Source organism: Talpa occidentalis, unplaced genomic scaffold (assembly GCF_014898055.3).
Source record: "Talpa occidentalis isolate TD23 unplaced genomic scaffold, MPIMG_talOcc4v2.1 talOcc4.17, whole genome shotgun sequence".
Taxonomy (NCBI): domain Eukaryota; kingdom Metazoa; phylum Chordata; class Mammalia; order Eulipotyphla; family Talpidae; genus Talpa; species Talpa occidentalis.
In genome coordinates this window covers 44,631,395-44,652,303 of record NW_023601754.1, presented here as the reverse complement: position 1 = coordinate 44,652,303, position 20,909 = coordinate 44,631,395, and the positions used below count along the sequence as shown (strand labels likewise).

The window sequence follows — 20,909 nt, the reverse complement described above, 5'->3', positions numbered from 1 at the left end:
AAAGCCTGCGGTGAGCCACACAGAAAGCCCCACAACCTATGGCAAGAATCTATAATGATCTTCAGATTCATCCAGAAAGCCCATTTTTATTTCTCTTGGATACAACACAGCATATGACCTAACTTGCCTTTGAGAGGGATGGATGTTGCTATTGCTGGAACAGGATGGGCAAGAGCAGGAACCCAGAGGCCAGAGACCCCTGCCCCCCATCCCCCCACCTCACCCCCACCCCAGTCCGCCAGGGAGGGAGCTGAGGGGTCCAGACCATGGTGTTGTTGCAGGGATGGGGTGACACTTAGAATCTAAAGGTACAGCAGAGAAGGCTTGCTGATGGATTGGATGAGGGTATGAGAGAAAGAGGGGGTGTCAAGGGCGAATGCAAGGTTTTTGGCCTGAGCAACTGAGAGAGTTTGGAATTTATCCCAGAGGCAGTAGGAAGTCAAGGCAGGGAGATGTTGAGACTGGGGGAAGGGGGGCATGGCCAGATGCCGCATACACCCTGGAGTTAGCCAGGCTGGGAGCAGGCCTGAGACAGGAGCTGGTTGGATTCTACTCTTGGACCAGATAAAACAGTCCCCCCATCATCATTTCCCCACCCTTCAAAGGGGCTGCTGGGAATGAAAGAGACCCCAAGTTCCTCTCGGCACAAAAGGTTTTGCTCCAGGATTTTCCGACTCAAATATCCCCGGGATCAGATAAACGTGAAGTCATTAAGCCTCTTTTCTTTATCCTCCCTAAAGCCCCTCTTGCCACCACTGAGCAGGACAGAATTTCCTTGGTCTGAGAGCCTCCAGGGGTTACGGTGGCAGAGACTGTTTGCCAAGCACGCATTCCGTGCCAAGGGCTGTCCACTGAGAGCAGACAGGAGCCCTGAGGGATGGGTGCTTTATGAAACACCCTTGGTTCTTGGCGCACCCTTGGGAGCTTCTCCCTTGGTACGTGGAGAAACTGAGCTTTGAGGAGGTGAAATGATTTCCTCAAAATCCCAGGTCAGAGCTGGGGCTCCACCGTTGTCTCCCTACCTGCACTGCCACTTCTCACCCCGGCACTGTGTTCTTCACACACGGCCAGAAGCATCTTGTGACCAACTCTTGTCCTCCCCTGCCGACAACCCTCCACGGCTCCCACCTCGCTCGGAGTCAAAGCTATGTCTTTACCGTGGCCCTCGGAGCTCCACAGCCTGGCCCTGCCGGCTTCTCTGACCTCATCCTTCCCACTCTCCACCTCCCCCCATAGTTTTTCTGGGCTCCTCTTTCCTCCATCAGGCCAGGTGTACTCCTTTGAGGGGCCTTTGCACCTGCTCTTCCCCCAGACACCCACTGAGCCCAGCTCCTCACCTCCTCAGGTCTCTGTTAAATGCTACCTCCTCCTGAGGGCGTCCCTGCCTGCTCTGTTTTTCTGTTAAAGATTTATTTATTTATGTATACAGGAACTGGGGTACAGGGCAGAGGGGCGGGGGGTGAGAGGATTCATCAGAGACAGAATGGGGAGCAGAACAGGCAGATTGACTGAAATACACTGCTAAGGGGAGCAGTGGGCGAGTCAGGAGAGGTCTGCTGCACCATGTGGGAAGTTCCCTGGCCGGAGATGGAACACATGCTGCAGTGGCTGCGGGTAGCTTCACAGGTAGTGTCTTAACCCCTTGCACCACCAGGGAGGCCCTGCCTGCTCTATTTAGAACCCCAGACACCCCCCCCACCTCCATCCTTCATATCCCCCTTCCCACGTATATATTTCTCCCAAGCATTGTCATCATCTAACATGTCATGTTTTCCTTCTTCTACTTCTTTATTGTTTATGTCCCTAGAATGTGAGCTCACAACACCAAGAATTTGTGTCTATTTTGACCATTGCTGTATCCCCAGTGCCTAGAAGAGTGCCCAGAACATAGCATGTGCTCAAAAGTACTGTTGAAAAATGGCTGTTTGTAATCACTAGACATCGTATGGCTACACTGAGTTCACAGCTTCAGGCATTGACTTCTGACCCTGTCCCTCCAGTTCCCCCACCCCTGCTGGGATCCAAGCTAAGGACCCCTCCTTCCTGGAGTCTGTTCTGGCTCCATCCCAGCCCCTAGTCCGGCCCTTTCCCTCCACTGCCCATTTGATGCCCATGTCATTCCTCTGCTTAAAATCCTCCAGGATTCCGCCTCGTAGCAGCCACATTGGGGATTCTCACACTGTCGGTCACAGCTGGCTAGTGAACTGTGAAATCCACTAACATTTTTCTATAGAAGAGACAAGATGCTCCACACATGCACAGCGAAGGTAGAGGTGAAGAGTGGTTGCAAGAGGCCTTTGTTTCATGCTGTGTGTCCTGAGCCATATGACCACGTATTTCTCACTGTGGGTCAGAAAAGTTTGCAAAACCTGGCTCCACGCAGTCCTACCTCCCCAAAATCCCATTATGTCCTGGGGGGTGATATCAGAATCAGCTCAGGTGGTTCTCTCTGCTGGGACTCGCCCCGAGCGGGTTTACCTGCCATGGCTCTTGGACTCCTTGCCACACCCTGAGCAATGATTTCCATTGACAGATGGTGAGACTGAGGCTCAGATCGGAAAAGGCCGCTGCCTTAGGTCCCGGCTGGGAAGAAGCACGGGGTGTGGCGCTAGCCAGCCTTCCTCCCCAGCCTGCCGCCTTGCCGGCTCACCCAGCCTCTCCCAATCTGCTCCTCTCCTGTCAGGAGCCTGCAGGAGTAGAGCCTGTCCTCAGGGCCCCCGGGACCAGCTCCTTCGAGAGCCCCCAACACTCCAGCCTATGGTATGGCTTCAGCCCCACTCAGCAGGCTAGAAAATTGAGGCGAGGAGCATTCTGGGAATGTACCACCTCTTAGAGAGGAAGGAGAGACAAAAGGCTAAGAATGTGTCTCTGCCTGCCTGGGCTCAAGCCCCATGCTTCATAACTGCAGTTGTGCGGTCCCTGGCAAGCTCTGCGAGCCTCAGTTTGCCATCCTGTGAAATCGGATGCATAGTAGTACCGCCCGCAAGGTCATGCTTAAGACTGGGACAGGAGGAAAAAGCAGGCTGAGGTTTGCCCCTGGCCCCCATTTGGTTTGGGGTCTTTAATGCCGGGCTCCAGTCCCTGCCCAGTCTAGGGTGACAGCTGAGGGCTCTGAGGTGGGGGTGCTGGAGTGGCATGGTGATGGCAGGGGTGCAGCAGCCCCCTCCAACGGCCTCTGATTGGGGCCCTGCAATCCCCCAGGATTTGGTGCTTGGAAAGCTGACGTTGGGTTGCTATGGCGATGGGTTTGGGGCGGTTGCCATAGCAGCAGAACTAGCCTAGGTTTAAAAATATCTAGAAGGAGGTTTGTGTTTGTGTGTGAGTGTGAGTGCGTGACCGACCATGCTGTTGTGTGTGTCCAAATGGGAGGCTTTGGTGGGGGGGGCGGTGTATGGAGCTGGGGCTTCAGGCATGACTTGGAGGCAGGGGTTGAACAGCACACGGGAATCCATGTGTAGAGCGCTGGGCACTGAGTGCTGGGCCCGTGAGATCCCATTTATTGTGTGTGTAACCATGTGGGCCGGTGACCTAATGTGTGTGATTACCCAGTTGGTGTGGAAGGCATGACCGAGTCCTTTGTAGCACAATCACATGTAACAGCCATGTACACCTGTGTCACACGGGTTGTGTACGTCTTAGGGCTTTGGTTTTGTGCTTGTAACTTCTCAGGGTGTGTGGACCAGCGTGGAGGATTCTGACTCTGAATCTGTGTGCCCAGGACATATTTGGATATTGTGTGTGTGTCTCTGTGTGTGTGTGTGGTAGGGCCTTGTGTGTGTGTGTGTGTATCCCCATGAGTCTCTCTCATCCATCAGTGTGCCTGTGAGTCTGTGCACCTGTGTGTCTGCAGGAGGGCCTGTGTGAGCCTGTGTAAGTGTGTGTGTGTGCGCGCACCATGTATGTGAAGGGGGGAATCTCTCCCCAACTCCATGGATGTTGAGGAATGTACCTGCGTGGCAGGAGAGGCCGGCACTCAGAGGGTCTAAGGTGTGGATCTGGGCCTGACCCCAGTATCTCCCTACATCCTTCTCTCCTCTTCCCTGTCTCCATGGCAACCAGCTCCTCAGCTCCCTCCAGGAAGATGGAGGGGGAAGATCCAGACTGCAGTGGACCACAACCCCACCCCTCCCCCTTGGCTCTGGGGACAATGAGGGGGGAGGGGACAGATGGGCAGCCACCCTGTCCACTCTAGGCCATCTGCTGCCCTCCCCGTCCCGGGGACCTGAGAGCCAGGCAAAGGAGGAGCTGGAGTGGGATGAGGCAGAGGGAGGGGCCCCCAGTTGCTACAATTACCCCCAGCCTGGCCCTTGGATCTTGCCCTTGACTAGGCGAGGAAAGAATCCTGGGAGACCAGGGATCCAGGGAGAACAAATTCACTTATCAGAGAACATTGAATATTAGCCATGATCTATTGCGAGGAAGGGCCCCGTCTTCCAATGACTTCAGACTCTGGAATGAAGTGCTTCCTGCCTTCAAAATTCCAGGTTTCCCTCCGCCTACCTGTGTGCCCTTGGACAAGCCACACTCCACATTCCTGGAAAATTCCTCCACTTTGTCATGTGAAAATCAGGTTTTCTTAATGACATGAATAGTAATACTTGCGCTGCCAGAGCCAAGAGTGTTCTGTTCCCCTTTGTGTCCTAGCGTTTGGGACAGTGTGTGCACGTAGTAGGTAGTTCGTAAGTGCTGATGATTGCATCGAGTGTCAGTCGTATGCTAGGCTCAGGGCTACCTGCTTCAACTCAGGTGCTCCTTGAATTCAGCCCGCTGAGGCTTGGCGGTCACCCTGTGTGGATTCTTCAAGGGATGGATGAAAGATCTGAGAGAAAATCTCCACCTGCCGTGGTGGGGAGATACTATGAAGAGGGATTTGTTATCTCAGCAACGGAGCCGAGTCTCTGAGGTTCGGTGTCCTCTAAAGTGGGGGTGTACAAGAGCACCTGCTAGAGTGCGGTGCTCTGGGATTAACTACGATAACGTTTGTGCAGCGCTTACTTAGAGCCGAGCCTGCGCCTAGTAAGTGCTCACGAAACGTTCCTGACAGGTGGGGCGTGGGGAAGGCGCGGTCGAGCCCAGGGTCCCCTTTGTGGCCGGCGGGGAGCTGCGGGCGGGGGGTGGGAACTCTCGCCCCAGCGGGACGGGGCGTGGCCGAGCCGGAGGGGTGTGGTCCAGGTTTCCAGGGCAGACCAATGGGGGCGCGGGGGCGGGGCCTGCCCGGCATGGGCGGGGCCTCGCGCGGGTGGGCGGGGCCGGGCCGCTGTGGGAGCCTCCGGGAGGAAGATGCTCGGGCCCGCAGCCGCCGCCAGCCCCGCCGCCGCCGCCGCCCGCGCCCGCCGCCCCCCGGGTTCCCACTAGCGGCCGCCGCCGCCGCCCGCCCCGGCCCCTCCTCCGGCCCCCCGCCCCGAGCAGGGCCTGGGGGGCTCGGGCCTCTGCCCGGGAGATCAAAGAAAGGGGGTGCCCTCCCCCCAGTGGCGCGGCCGGCCCCGGCCTCCGTGGTCTCGAGACCCCACCCCGCGCCCCGCGGGCCCCGGCGGAGACCCCCGGCCCCCCGCGCGGCGCGCCCCGCGCTCCGGGCCCTGTCAGCGCCCCCGGGCCCCCGCCCGGCCCCCGCCCGGGGCGCCCCCTCCCCCACCCGCGCCGCCGCCCCCTCCCCGCGGCCCCCGCCGCCCGCCATGAGGATGATGGCCGCCGGCGCGGTGCACGGCCTCTTCACGGCCTCCGCGGCCCCGCAGCCGCCGCCGCCCCCGCCGCCGCCGCCGCCGCAGCCGCAGCCGCCCCAGCAGCCGTCGCCGCCGCCACAGCAGCCGCCGCCGCCGCCGCAGCCGCCGCAGCAGCAGCAGCCGCCGCCCCAGGCCCCCCCCATGGAGCCCGAGGCCCCGGATTCCCGCAAGCGGCCCCTCGAGACGCCCCCCGAGGTGGTCTGCACCAAGCGCAGCAACACGGGAGGTGAGCGGGCCGGGCCGGCGGGCGGGCGGGGGCCCCGCGTCTCCCCGCGGCAGGTGCGCGGCGCGCGGGGCGCGCGGCCGGAGCGGGGGCGCCGGGGCGGCCTCTCCCCCGGGCCGCGCGGGAGCTTTGTTCGCGTGGAGCGGGCGGGGGAGGGGAGCGTCCTTGGGGGCGCGGGCTGGGGCGCGGGTCCCGCGGCGGCCGCGCTGTGTCCTTGAGGGGTGCGCGCTGTGACCCTCGGGGCGGGGGCGCTCCCGCCGCGTCCCGGGGGCGGGGAGGGCGCGGGACGGCCGGGCCGGCTCCAGCCGCCCCCGGGGTGTCCCGGGCGAGCGCCGTCCCCGGGGAGGCCGCGCGGGCCGGCGGGTCCTGCGTGGGGCCGCGGGTGGGCGTGTTGTCGAGCGGAGGCCGGGGCGGTGCGCGGCGCTCGGGGGCGTCCGTGTGGCGGGGACAGGTGTGCGCGCCCCCGGGTGGGCCCTGCAAGGCCTGGACGTGTGACACTGGGCTCAAGGCTCTGACAGCAGAGGCAGCGTGTGCGCGCACGCGCGTGTGTGCGCGCGCGCGCGCGTGTGTGTGTGTGTGTGTGTGTGTGTGTGTGTGTAGGAGACAGGGCGACGTGCAAGGGGCTGGGCTCCATGTTTGAGACCCTGCGGAGGGGTATCTGGGGCAAGGGGACGTGTGTGCATGTCACCCCAGAGGAGGCTGTGGCAGTGACACAGGAGTGAGAGGGTGTGTGTGACAGGCAAGGGGGTGTGTGGGGGACACTGATGGGCTGGCTCTGGGTGTGAGCCATGGGAGGCTGTGTGGATCAGAGAAGGCAGTTTAGGTGTGTGTGACACAGGCGTGCCTGAGGTGGGGTGGGACCAGGAGATGCTGGTGAGGGGATGTGACAAGAAAAAGGGTGTGGGTGTGACTCCAGAGAGGCTGTGGCTGGGTGTGACACATGGAGGTGTGCAACGGTGACATCAGAGGGGGTGTGTGCAGCCAGGGAAGGTGGGTGTATGACGAGGGAGAGGTGGGGGGAGCTCTGTGGGTGAAGCACACGAGGGCGTGTAACAGGGAAAGGGGAGGAGGGATGCCTGTGTGTCAGGGAACGTGTGCATATGACACCCGAGGGGTAAGAAAAGGCAAGGTTGTGTGCATGTGTGTGAGACGCCCCTGGGTGTTTGTGTAAAAAGGGGAGGGGTGTGTGTGAAATGGTTGAGTGTATGACACCAGAGATTCGGGGCTGATTCTGCATGTGTGTGACAAGGGAGAATGAGAGAGAGTGTGTGTGTGTGAGAGAGAGAGCGAGCGAGGAGAGAGAGAGAGGGCTGAGTGTTTGATTTCAGGGAAGGTACGAGTGTGACAGACAGAGAAACCGTTGCTGTGTGTCACTGATAGGATGTGGCCCAGAGACTAAAAGACAAGCCAGGGGCTCTGGGCACTGGGACTCGGGAGAGGTGAGGTCTGTCGGGTCCTCAGAGCCTGGCCTGGTTGTCTCCCTAGAAGGAGGGAGACCCCAGAGCAGACAGCCCCTCCCGGCGGTCACCTTGGCCAAAATCTCTGCTTCCTCTGGCCTTTTCCTCCGGATGGGAGAGGGATGGCCTCAGGCGGGCCGGAGTGCGCCCTCCCGCTGACGGGCACGGTAGCCAGTAGCAGTGGCTCATGGCCTGGGGGGGGGGGTGTCCCCACTTCCTCCCAGTTGGATGAACACCAGCGGAGTCTGCTGTTCCCATCCCAGCTCCCAGCCCCAGTCCAGGTGGCCCAGGAATCAGGACCCCTAACTGCCTGTGAGGGTGTCCACTAGAAATTAGAGGAAAGGGAAGTTGGGGGAGGGAATTTCCTGTCCTTCTTCCTGCTCCCCCACCCCCAGCACATAAGCGAATATGTCCCTGCGAATATGTCCCTGCCGACTTCCTTCCTCCCTGCCCCACTGCCATTCCCAGTCCTGGAGACAGTCGGGTACCCAGGAGGTCAGGGAGCCCAGCCTGGAGTCTAGCCCTGCTGTGGGGGGTGGGGACGGCTGCTGTCCTTCTCTTAAAGGGGCGGGGATGCTGGAAACCCTGTTACTCAGCCTCACCAGGGTGATTTCCAAGGACAGTGAGCCCTGAAACTGGGCACCTGAGATAGGGGTTTATTTCCCAATACAGCCCTCAGGAGAGGTGGTTTAAGCTGCTTTTTCAGATGAGGAAAACTGAGGTTCAGCAAAATGAAACCGTTTTCTCAAAGCTACACACCACGTAAGTGGAGGGGTGGGGATCAGTCCCACCTAGGCTGCCCACTTCCCGAGCTCCTCAGCACTCGGCTTAGTCACCCAGCGTCCTGCCTCCTGTGCTGGTGGCAGTAGTGGGGAAGCTACCAATAGAAAGAATGCTGGGGTTCTTCCACCTCCCCTCCCATTTACCAGTGGGGAAACTGAGGCCCGGCGGGGGACACTAAGGGGTAGTCCTCCATTCACTTTATGGAAACACTCAGGGCCAGGGCTGCGCAAGGGCCCAGGACTTTCATCTCAGAATCAAAAGCTCCTCCTAATAATACTGTCATGAGGAAGGTCTGCTGGGTCCACCCCACCCCTTTTCTGAACCTCAGTGTCCCCATCTGTCAAATGGAGCAATGACAATAACCACAGCAGTGCCAGTAGCACAGCTCCCAGTTTTATTGCTTAATGCCAGACCTCTGCCCCCACTGAATCTCCCCAACCCCTGTGACATGGTGATAATAAGTTGCAATAATGGTTAACATTCAGGGGGTGTGGTCTCAGTGCTGTGGGCCAATCACTTCATCCTTGCAAGTCTCACCTGCTACCATCTAACAAATGAAACACTTTGGCCCCAGAGAGATTCTGTAACCTGCCCAGGGTCAGTCAGCTTGTAAGAGGCAGAGCTGCAATTTTTACTCAGGAGTCTGGGTAAACACTATAGTGAACCCCATTTCTAGGTGAGGAAAACAAGGTCCAGAGGGATGAATGGCTTTCTTAGGGTGTTACACCAAGTCGTGACAGAGTGGGCAGCCTAACTCCCACTCCTGAGGGCTGACGGAGGAGATGGTGGCTCTTACCACTGGCTTCTGGGCCCTGGGCACCATGACTGGCAGGCAGATCATGGGGTTTTGGGGAGACCAGGCTCACAAGACAGGAGGGCTGGGGGGTGAGCTGGGTAGAAACTACAGTTAGGGATTCCTGGGAGAAATCCGTGACCCCTGCTGTCGGGACAGTAACAGAGCAACCCCCTGAGTACAGATGATAACTTTTATTTTAAAGATTGTTTTTTCATTTTTTTAAGATTTATTTATTTATACATACAATAACTGGGGTTTAAGCCAGAGGTGTGGGGGTGAGAAGATTCTCCAGAGGATTCACCAGAGACAGAGTGGGGAGCAGAACAGGTGGCTCCATTGAAATAAACTGCTGAGGCGGGTAGCTGGTGAGACAGGAGAGGCCTGCTGTGCCATGTGGATTAGCTCCCTGGCCGGGGATCGAACTCATGCCTCATGGCTGCGGATACCTTGATAGTACTGAGATTAACCCCTTGCTCCACCAGGGAGGCCCCAGATGATAACTCTTAAGGTGCTGGAATGCCCCCTTACTCCTGACTGTGTCCCCTCCTCTGCTACCCCCATGTACACAGCACCTTACCCATATATATTCACACCCACACGGATCTTACACCAGCCAGCTGTGCTCCCCACATTCAGACACGAAGCCACTGTCCCTAGGGTGAAGGGTCCTTGAGCAAAACCTTCTAGGGTTCCCCTCATCACTGTCATGTGCTTGGGGTCTGCTCCCCAGACAGGTCATTTCCAGCTCTGAGCCTCAGTCTCCTCACCTGGAAAATGGGGCCAAGATGCACCTCTCTGGGCTGTCGGGTGAGGGCACCTTGCTTGCGGCCTCATGGGCTGGGAGCGCTCAGTAAACAATAGCTACTACGAGGTTACTGCTACTGTTTTTATTATCATAGCCGCTGGGGCCTGTTCCCCCAGCCAGGGATTTACCCCGAGGCAGTCATGCCCATCCACCTTCCCTCAGAGGGGGTTACCACCCAGAGAGAGCCTGGCACCTCCCAGCCCCGCACCCACCTAGGCACCAGCTCTTGTATTAGGTTTCTCACGTGCACCAGCGGGCGACACCATCTTTCACAGAAAGGCATCGCCCGCCTGACGTCAAACCCCCCCCCCCCCGCTGTACCGCTCCCACCCCACACCCCCACCAGCTCTTGTCTTCCACCAACAGACCCCCCACAACTGCGTCACTCACACCCCAGCCTCCTCACACCTCCATGGATCCCACCATAGCTGTGTCTCCCTCAGGCCTCCAGACTGGAGGGGGGACCATGAGTACAATACCCTGACTTTGGTTCCCGCAGATACACGATCACCGAAAGCAACACATCCACAAAATACAGGGTCTACCTTTGTCGTAGTGACCCCCTCCCAGGTCAAAGTCACCTCCAGGAGGGATGGGAGACCAGACACTCAGAATGACCAGAAAGGAAAGTTAGCTCTTCCCCAAGGGAAAGTGAAGTGGCCACCAGAGGGACAGGTCCCTCGGGAGAGCTGAAGGTGGCCTGGCATGGATTCTGGGGAGCTGCACAGACACCAAGGGAAGAGCTAAGAGGGGAGGGGTGGTAGAAAGTTCAGCTGAGGTCACCTGTCTGCCCCCGATGCAAGGGAAATAGACGCCTGGCTTCTTCTGTGGGAGGTAGCCCCCGAACTGGAAAGATACAGAAGGTTCTAAAGAGAGCCAGAGCAGGCTGGTGGCCACAAGGGGACCTCCTGAGTCCTGGAGTTCTGAGCTGCTACAGGTTGGTGGGGTGGGGGTGGTTTGCTCTGTGGGAAATCCACCTGAATTGGGGGCGCCAGGTTTCCACTAGGCTGGGGACCACTGAGCACCCTCCCACAGGGTTGTTTTTTTTAAAAAAAAGATTATTTATGCATGCAAGAGCTGGGGTATAGGCCAGAGGTGCAGGGAAGTGGGGTAACTGGGTTCACCAGAGACAGAGTGGGGAGCAGAACAGGCGGATTGAGTGAAATACACTGCTGAGGGGAGCAGCGGGGAGACAGGAGAAGTCTTTTGCGCCGTGTGTGTCAGCTCCCTGGCTGGGAATCGAACTCGTGCTGCAGTGACTGCAGATAGCTTCATAGTGCTGAGACCCCTTGTGCCACCAGGGAGGCGCCCACAAGGGGGTTTAAGGAGGGCCATGACAAACTTTTTTTTGGCTTTTGGGTGTGTATATCGATTTGGATGTAGGGAGCGGGGGACGTGACCGCCCTTCCATCTCTGAATATTAGCAGTGAATTTTAAGTGTCCCCTTTCAACAGAGGCACTTAAATTTTAATTTTTTTTTAATTTATAGAGGCATGTTTTTATTTATTTATTTTATTTATACAAGCACTGGGTACAGTCAGAAGCACAGGAGGGTGAGAGAATTCACCAGAGCCAGAGTGGGGAGCAGAACAGGCAAAAGGACCGAAGTACACGGCTGAGGGGAGCAGCGGGCGGCAGGAGAGGTCTGCGCGCCATGTGGGACCCTCCTCTGGTGGCCGGGGAGCAGCCGGGGATCGAACCCGCGCCGCAGAGGCCGCGGGCAGCTTCGCAACCCAGCGCTCAACCGCTGCGCCACCGGGGAGGCCCATAAGAGGCACTTAAATTTTAAATGTGAATGGATTTAAAGGAAATGCTTTTGTCTGTCTTGTTCTCTGCTATATCGTCAGCACCTGAAACAAGGCCTACCCCCCAGTGGATACTGGGAGAGGATTTGTGGGTGAAAGGGAGGGAAGTGGGAGAGAGGAAAGAAGGAAATGATAATAGAGATATAAGAAAAGCAAAATGCAGGAAAGGAGGGAGTTGGAGGGAAACTGAGGCAAGTGAGAACACATCCCTCCCAGAAGTGGGGACAAGCTGGGGCAGCAGCTAGGGGGAGAGGTGATGAAGAAAGTAGGGTCTCCCCGCCTCTTCCTGTCTCCCAGCAGAACCCCAAATCTTACAGGCTCATCTCCCATTTATATAGCGCTTACTGGGTGCCAGATGCCCTGAGGAGAGCTCTGCTCGGGGCCTGACGTAGGTGATGGTAAGGATAATGATAATGTCCAACGTTTCTCAAGTGCTTTTGTGCCCTAGACCACCCTGCATCCTAATACCTTGCGGTTTACCATTTAATTAATCACAGTAACCCCATGAGGTGGCGCTGTCATGTCCCCATTTTACAGATGAGTAAACTGAGGTGCAAAGAGAGACAGTGGCTGCCACACAGGCTGTCGCCGACACAGTTCACACTCGAGTCTGGGCCTGTTTCATACAGAGATTCTCGGACAATACCCAGGGAAGTATGAGAGAGCCTAAAATGGAGTGGGGTGCCCCAGTTTTCAGAGTTTATGCTTAACTCCCATCTTCAAGAGGGAAGCAGAAGAGGCGCTGCCTGGAGAGACCATGGGGATGGAGTCAAAGAAGGAAAGAACGGGAATCCTAGTGAGACTCAATGGGTCCCCCACCTCTGTGAGAGGTTTAGGGCAGGGGCAGCCAGGGGCCACCTCGGTGAGCCCAGGGAAGAAAGTGAATTTGGAGGGGGATGGTCAGGATGATTGATAGGAAGGCACCCTGGGGAGCTAATTACCTAATGGGCTTTAATGGTCTGATTAGGCAAGTTTAAGAGGATTGCCTCAGACTCCGGGGGAAACCCCTTCCTACTGGACCCCCTCCCATGCCAGCAAAGCCACATCCAGCTCTATCCACCCCAGACCCCTATCCACCCTATACTATCCATCCCTTCTGCATCAGGGAGCCCAGAACTTCTAACTGAAAGGACCAGGTGGAGATGGGCAGGGCTGGCAGCCCCATCTTGCCCCCTCCTCCCCTGGAGAGTTTTCTCTTTTATCTGGAGTTTCATGTGCGACTTTAAAAATACATTTCCTTTGCTTAAAAGAAAAAGTTGAAAACTGCTGGGGGGAGGGGATGGCTGCAGATCTCAAGCTTTAGACCCGAGATGGCCTGTCCCCCACCTTCCTTTCCCCAGCGTTTCTCACGCCCTACTGTGTGCAGGTGCTGCCTGAGTCAGCAGCGAGAATTCTAGTGATGTGCGTCCACAGACTTCTGTGATACATTGTCCTGAAGGCATGAAACGGGGTCCATCACCCCACAGCGTGAATTTCAGGAGTTTCCCACATGAAGTGTATGTGAGTGGGGACTGGCAGGACAAGAGAAATTCACTGGGGGAAGGAAGTTCCAGGCAGAGAGACTGTGCAAAGGCCCTGAGGTGGGAGGGAAATGTTTTGAGGAACTGAAAGGAAAGTGTGTCCAGTGTCTGGAGAGGAAGAGGGGGGCTTGAAGCCGGGAAGGTGGGTAGGGCCAAACACAAAGAGTCTGCTCCTGAGAAGTGCCAGAATTTCTGCCCTGGGAGTACTTGGCAGCAACAGTTTAGTTAGATCAGAGAGCTTAGCATTCGCCTGGGACCCCATTACCAAAGCGCTGTGTGCATGGCCCAGCAAATTGGTCCTTTACAGAGACCCTTGACATCATCTCACCACCTCCAGGTCTTTGAAGTTGACCTTGAGGTTTGGCCACCAGCAGCAGAGGGTGTTAAGCAAAGAAATAACAAGAAGGAAGCAGAATCACTTTCGCATCTCAACCCACGATCGTCTTGGTGCCCTTCACGTGTCTGTCCTCCAGTGCCTCCAGCAGCGAGAATTCTATTGATGCGCGTCCACAGACTTCTGTGATACATTGTCCTCATGTCAAAATGGCGCTCATGTGACCCACCTTCCTGAGGCTTGGATGAGACTGTGCCAGGCCAATAGCAGGAGGTGACTGGAACCCTCCTCCTCCCTCACCCCCCACATGGCTTCCCCTGCCATCACTTCCTGCCTGGCCCTCTGTGGCACCTCCTCTGGGCTCCCAGCTCCTTCACCCTTACTTCTCAAGCTGCTCCCCTCGTATCATCAGGAGGCTCTTGAAACCTAGGGCAGGTCACATCCTTCTGCTCAGGTCCCCCCAGTGGCTCCCACCTCACTTGCAGTAAGAGCCAAAAACCTCAGCGTGGCCCACAGGACTCAACATCCACCACCACTGCTCTCCACCCTCGTCTCTGCCCACCCTGCTCCTCTCTCACTTAGCCCCGGCCCCATTGAGCTCTTCATGCCCTCAAACAACCCAGGCAACGTCCTGCCCCAGGACCTTTGCACTCGCTCTTCTTCCACCTGCCACATGGTTCTGTCCCCTCCTGTACAACCTGGACATGGTTTATCACAGTTGCTCAGGGCAGTGACACCAGAGCCAAGTTGGGCTCAGGCCTCAGTGGCCTCTTACCACTGACCTATGTGAACTTGGGTGATTTCTTTGTTTCCTCACCTGTAGACTGCATTTTTCTTGCAGTACCTCCATAACAGCATTCGTGTAAACAATTTAAAGAGTGATACTAGTTAAGTACAGGGAACTAAGTCACTGCAGAGACCAAAAAAGCTACATCCTTGGGTGGGGGCTGCCGTGGTCCCAGATCTGACACTGCAGCCCATTAACCCCCGCCCCCTTTTTCTGCCTCCTCTTTTGGGTTTTCTTAGTACTTACCACCAACCCACATACCATCATCCCCCTCTAGGAGAAGGTAGTTGTGTGAACTCGTGGCTGAATCACTAAAATTCTTTGGGCTTTCTCTGCCTCGATAACCTGCAAAATCTGGTTTTCTTTGTGGCCGTATAACTAGAACGGCACCAGGCATGTAGCAGAGACTCAGAAGTGAAAAGAATGAATGAGTGAATTAATGATTGACAGTTGTCCTCTCTGCTTTCCTCATCACCCTGGTTGCCCCGGTTCTTGTGATTTCCTACGTCTGCCCTCGTGGCCCTGTGCCTGCACCCCGCCCCCGAAGGTGCCACCCAAAGGCCCCCCTCCCCTGACTCCCCCCATCTCTGTGTGCCCCTGCAGAGGAAGGTGAATACTTCCTGAAGGTGCTGATCCCCAGCTATGCAGCGGGCTCCATCATTGGCAAAGGCGGCCAGACCATCGTACAGCTGCAGAAGGAGACAGGCGCCACCATCAAACTCTCCAAATCCAAAGACTTCTATCCTGGTGAGTCCAGGCTTGGGTTTCTGCCCTAGGCCTTGAGGCTCTCCCACTTGGGCTCTGGATGAGGAGAAAGGGTTTCCCTAGGAGCAGCGATCTTGTCTGGGGGGAGGCCCTCCCCTCCCCCAAGTGGACAGAGCTGCCCTCAGCCCCGGGGGCCAGGCCCGAGCAGATGGGGCTGGGGGCAGGGCAAGACAATGGCCCTGCTGCATATTCATGAGCTCATTTGCATGATGTGCTGGCAGATGTGCCCCTTCCCACACACCTGCCCCTTTGGGTCAGTTGGAGGAGCTGTGGGGGAGGGCAGGGAGGCAGGTGCCAGGGTGTCCCTGAGGGCTGGGGGGCCAACCATCCATTTTACACACATGCACCCTCATTCTCTTCCCCCCCAGTCTATCCCTTTGGATTTCTGTCACCCCATCTTACCCAGTGTCTTTCTTCATGCGCCTCCCATTCTGCTTCTGGCTTTGCCATCTCTTGTTCCCTTGGCCCCTCTGTCTCCTCCTGCTCTTCCTCCTGCTTCTGTCTGATGCTGTTGCGGTTTCCTCCATTTCCTGCTCTCTCAGCGCCCTGTCCATGTCTGCCTCTCCCTCTCCTCCCCTCTCCCTCACTGTCTCCCCTTCTCTCTCCCCATCTTTTCCTTTCCCTGCACCCCTCAGTTCCTCAGGTTTTCTTTCTCTTGTTCTCTCATCTCTCTTTTCTGTTCAATCCATTCAGGCAGTGTTTAGTAGCACTCCTTATGGGGTCACGCTTGGCTGGGGTGCCCCCTCTTTCTGCTTCTGCTACCGGTCACTCCCTTTGTGTTTCTGTCCCTTGTGGGTTTTTCTTTTCCCTCCCTCCAAACCCAGCCCTCTTACTGCCTCTCCTCCAACTTCCCCCCAACACACACACACACATAAAATTTTCAAGTCCCCTTACTCTCTCATCCTCCTCAATATCACTTGCCTCTCAGTAATGCCTGCTCAAGACCAGTGCTTGAACCCAAGGGAGGCCCCTGAATTGCATCTTTAGTCCAGTTCATCCTTAATCCCCTTGGATTTTTAGGTCAAACACCAGAGCTGAAGCCCAGGGTCAGGACACATTCATTTTCATTCTCTCTCTATTTCTCTCTCCCTCACCCCTCCCAACCCCCCATCGCACTAAGCAGCTTTGGCAAGAGGTTAAGAGAAAAGTCCAGGGAACCAGGCACACACCCCCTTTTCTTTTCCACCCTGGCCCAGTTTCCCCACACGCCTCTAGCCCACAAGATATGGATGAGAACTCTGTTTGGGACATGCATCCGAGAACACTTGGTTCCTTGCCCCTGGATCACATTCTGAGACATGAGATGTCATCCTCTCCCAAGCCAACAACACACCCTGTGGCCAGGCAGCTGAGAACCCCAGAGGTGGGACTGTCATTGGCTCTCCTGGGCCAGACTATTCAAAACAGCCGCTGAGCCAGCATCTCCCCCTAGCCCCCTCCCGACTGCATATCATAGGCACACTGGCTCCTAACCTATACACAGGACACAGCCCCTACATCCTAGTCCTGATTCTAGACTACCCGGGACCCACAGGAATGTTGGAAATGGCGATACCTCTGCTCAAGACAGAACTCATATTTCCCGCTGCTCTTGGCTGACACCCTTCCATTCATTCATTCATTCATTGATTCAGCACACATTCTCTCAGTACCTAGTCCATGCCAACTGTATGCTGGATAGAAATGGGGACACAGCAGTGACCAAGATGCTGTCGACTTGCTCTCAATGGGGTCTCAGCCCGGTAGGGGAGACAGACAAACACAGTGATAGCACAGAGTAGCCAGTGCTGGGATGGGGGATCCAGACAGGCCAGTCACACAACCTGAGAAGGTCAGGGAGGGCTTCCTGGAGGAGGAGCCCAGAGCCATGAGTAAGAGAGAGCAGTGAGGGTGCTTTGGGAAGATGAAGGAGCATGTTCAAAGTCAGGGAGGAAGTGTTTAATTTAATTTCTTCAGTGTGACTGAAGCATGGAGAACAGATGAGAAGTGGCAGTGGTGAAATTGAAAGTGTCCTCTGTGTCTCATGCACGTGGACACACATACACACACATTGTACTTCTGTGTTTCCTACATAAAACAAAAACCTACGTGACCCCTACCCCCAACGGGGGAGGGGCAGAGCACACAAGAGGTCATCCTTTCTGGTGGAGGGGATCTCAAGCCCCAAATTCTGTCCTTCTTGGTCATATCTGGAGAAACTGAGACCCGGAAAGAGGCAGTTGCCTGCCCCAGGCCGCACAGTCTCCCAGAATCTGCCCGACGCTCTAACCTCTACCCCCCAGAAGAAAAGTAGACACAAAGGGTTTATTTTTTAATTTTATCTCTTTATAACGCATTTGTGCATAAGTACAAAATCTTCAGCAACGACTTAATAAATGCAGAAATATTCTTTTTTTATGATCAAATATGCAAAAGCAAAATTGCAATCATTTTATGCCTCCTCCCAAAACACACATTCCTTCCAAGAACCCCTGGGTCAGCACAGCATGGTAGTGTAGTTAAAGGCCCATGTCCTGGGGCCTCCCCTGGTGGCGCAGCGGTTGAGCGATGGGCTGCAAGGCTGCCCACAGCTTCTGCAGCGCCGGTTCGTTCCCCAGCCGCCAGCGAGGGTCCCACAAAAAAAAAGGCCCATATTCTGGAGCCACACACCTGGTCAAGCCTCTGACCATGCATTCCTGGCTGAATGAATTGGGACAAACCCAGACCTCTGTGCCTCAGTGTCCTCGACAGGAAGTCAGGACTAATGATAAAACTTGCCTCATGTGCTAAGTGAACAAACATAATATATATAAAACACTTAGGATGGTACTTGGCATTACATAAGCACCAGCTGTTATTCTTGGACATTCTTTCAGGGTTTAACGGAGCTCCCAGAGCCTCAGGCCCCTGGGAAGAGCTCAGGGGGGTGGGAGATCACAGACTGCCCGAGCAGGAAGCAAACTCCCAGAGATGGCTAGCCTGGCCGCCTCGGGCTCCCCCTGGGGCCTCCCCTTCCTCCCTCCCAGCCCCCCCCCAGTTCCCACCCTGACCCACACCCTTTCCTATTTACACCCAGATGGAGGCAGCCTGCACGCTGACTCACCCTTGGCTCTGACCTAGCCATTGTTCTGGGGTGGGGGGAATAAGAGTGAGGAATGGCAGCCCAGAGGTGATGGACACAAGTGACCCAAGACAGTGACACCCAGACACATGGTGAGTCTGGGATGTCAGGCTGAGAGGCGGCAAGCCAAGGGTCAGGGTAGCGCCAGCGAGCCACCCTGAAATGCCCAGGGACTCTGGACGCTCACTCCCAGCATCCCAGACACACAGACACACGGAGCCTGGAAGGCAGTCTCAGCCCTACCCAGGCCCAGGGAGCTAAGTGATCCTGCAGGCAGAGTCCCCCCCCCCAGGCTCTTCTAGGCACACACATTCTCAGACTCAAGGCTCACGCAGAGAGGAGAGCCTTCTTTGTCCATCTGTAACACATACGCTCAGACACTCACACAAATGCATGCATCCTCCAAAGGGTCTTCACATAGAGATACCTGCGTCAGCCTGTTGACCCCTTTCTTTCTCCTGTCCATACACATCAGTCAGAGGCCGGTCTGTCTGTTTCTTCTACACACACCCACACTCGGGAACGTGCATCATGTACAGCCATCCAAGTAGTCTTTGGGGCACCTAGAGGTGTCTGTCTGTCTCTCTCTCTCACACACACACACTTACAGTGTTATACACTCTTGCATGCACTCATCCTACAACTTTGGTGCCGCTGGTGAAATGTCTTTCTTTCACACTCATACACACTCAGCTCCACCTCACAAATATACACATGACCTTGAACCCAAAGTCTTCCCCACAACAGCAGTGCACACAAACATCTTTACTGGAGTGGTCATGCCAGGCAGTCTGTTTAGATCCCAGTCTCTGTTTAGATCTCCAGCTCTTTCTCTTACAGATGAAGATAATCCACTAGAACTGCCCAAGTATACACATGCACGCATGTGCGTGCACACACACATACACGCACACACACCTCTCCAGCAGCCTCACAGATATACTCACACTGACCACGTTGTCACCCAGAATCTGTCTCCCACACCCACATATCCCACACCCACATACCACAGCCAGGGTTAGCGTCTCTTCCCTCTACCCCACCCCCTCACCCCCCACATACACACACAGAGCTAATGAGAAAGATGCCCAGGTCAGAACCGCAGCCAATATCTGGAGATTCTATAGCAAAGGCACCCACCCCACCTGCTTCCTCAGTTCCCCAGTCCCCACTCTTCAACGAGTTGCCTTTGACCCACTATGCTCTCCCCTATCCACACCCCTGCCCTCCCCCACCCCTGGCCCTCCATCTGGTGGGTCCAGGGAAGCACTCAGGCCTCTCTTCTGTCTCCCCCATCCCCCAGCCCTTCCCCATCCTCTCCAAAAGCCCAGAGGCTGTTGCTGCAGGCTTTCAGAGGTTGCCACAGCAACGGGGCCTCGTCCCTCGTCCCCCTGGGGGTGGGCTGAGGACCCGGTCTGACCGATAAGGGGGTTCCAGTTACTGTGGCAACCGTTGCAGGCCTGAGCGCTCCGCTTCCAGAAGGAGGGGGGAGTGAGTGAATGGTTGCCAAAGCAACCGGGAGCCAGCAAGGACTGGGAAGAGGCAGCTGAGCCCTGTCTCCCCTGCCCAGGCTGCCTTGGGCATCGCAAAGCACTTAAGCATCATTCTTCCATCCCCTGGGGTGGTTTTAGGGGAGGGAGATGAAACACAAGATTATAAAGCAGGGATTCCACTCACTCTTCCAGTTACCCATCACAGCCCAGGAGCTCATGCCAGCTTGCCCAGGCTTACCACGTGATCTGGGACCTGTCAGGTCCACTTTCTGCAACTGTTTTCTCTTTCCATTAAATGGGGCCTGTCTCTCAGGAATGTCCCCAGTCCTGTCTGATGAGTGTGCCCTCTCTCTCCCTTGCTCAACAGGAACCACAGAGCGAGTATGCCTGGTACAGGGCACAGCAGAGGCCTTGAATGCTGTGCACAGCTTTATTGCCGAGAAGGTCCGAGAAATCCCACAAGCAATGACCAAGCCTGAGGTGGTCAACATCCTTCAACCCCAAACCACGATGAACCCCGACAGAGCCAAGCAGGTCAGCACAGGCAGAGACGGGGTTTCTCTAAAGCTGGTGAGGTTCGGGAGGAATCCCTCCTACCACATCACTGGATCACGGTGGGATTCTATGGGACAATGCTGATAAGAAGTTTTATCCATCAGTAGGAGTGGTTAGTGGCACTAGGGCATCATCCTGTGGATGCCGGACTGCTTGCAAGGGGCTTGATTCCAGGCATGAAGATGAATTTGGCCCAGGCCCCCTACTTTTACCCACTTCGTGTTATTCTCTAGATCTCTTCTTCCACTTCATTCCATTGTCTTTCAGGGTAACCTGCCTCCCACTTCCTGCTCTCACCGGAAGTGACCTCAGTGTCGGCCAGGCCACATCCAGAAGCGCTTAGAAATGGCCTCTTACTCCCTCTCTTCCGTTAATTGCTGGAAGAGAGTAGTCACCATTTTGGGGAAATGGTGTTTCCTTTGTGGGGGGAAAGGGGGGCGTGCCCCCCTCCTACACAGCCCTCTCCGGGAGCGGTGGAAGGAGGAGGGCAGTGCCTCCAGGTTGCCTTGGTTACGCGGAAGCGGTGGCGTAGAGGTGTGGCAGTGAGCGGACCAATGGCGTTCTGGTCCTCTCCGGTTGCCATGGCCACGGTGCGCTCGGGACAGGTGGGCTCGCAGCTAAGTCCCCGGCTGTGCGGCCCTGACCAGTAGGGGGCGAGCGGGAGGAGGAACGCGGGGCTGCTGCGCACTCTCCCTCCCGCTCCGGTGTACAGGCGCACGGCACGCAAGGCCTTAAATCTCCCAAGGGGGCCGTGGTAGGAGTATGG

The 20,909-nt window shown here is 56.4% G+C and overlaps 1 protein-coding gene across 3 annotated transcripts in view; it reads left to right on the top strand.

Annotated features, from left to right (window-relative positions):
* Positions 1 to 20,909, top strand: part of NOVA2 (NOVA alternative splicing regulator 2) — a 41,188-nt gene that overhangs the window by 9,704 nt on the left and 10,575 nt on the right. For 2 of the 3 annotated variants that reach the window (XM_037516814.2, XM_037516812.2), the window contains exons 3-4: positions 14,834 to 14,977; positions 19,956 to 20,122. In XM_037516814.2, the coding sequence (XP_037372711.1) occupies positions 14,834 to 14,977; positions 19,956 to 20,122 (311 nt within the window). Of the gene's footprint in view, positions 1 to 5,819; positions 5,947 to 14,833; positions 14,978 to 19,955; positions 20,123 to 20,909 lie in introns of those variants that run through there. The other variant, XM_037516813.2, reaches the window with a different exon arrangement.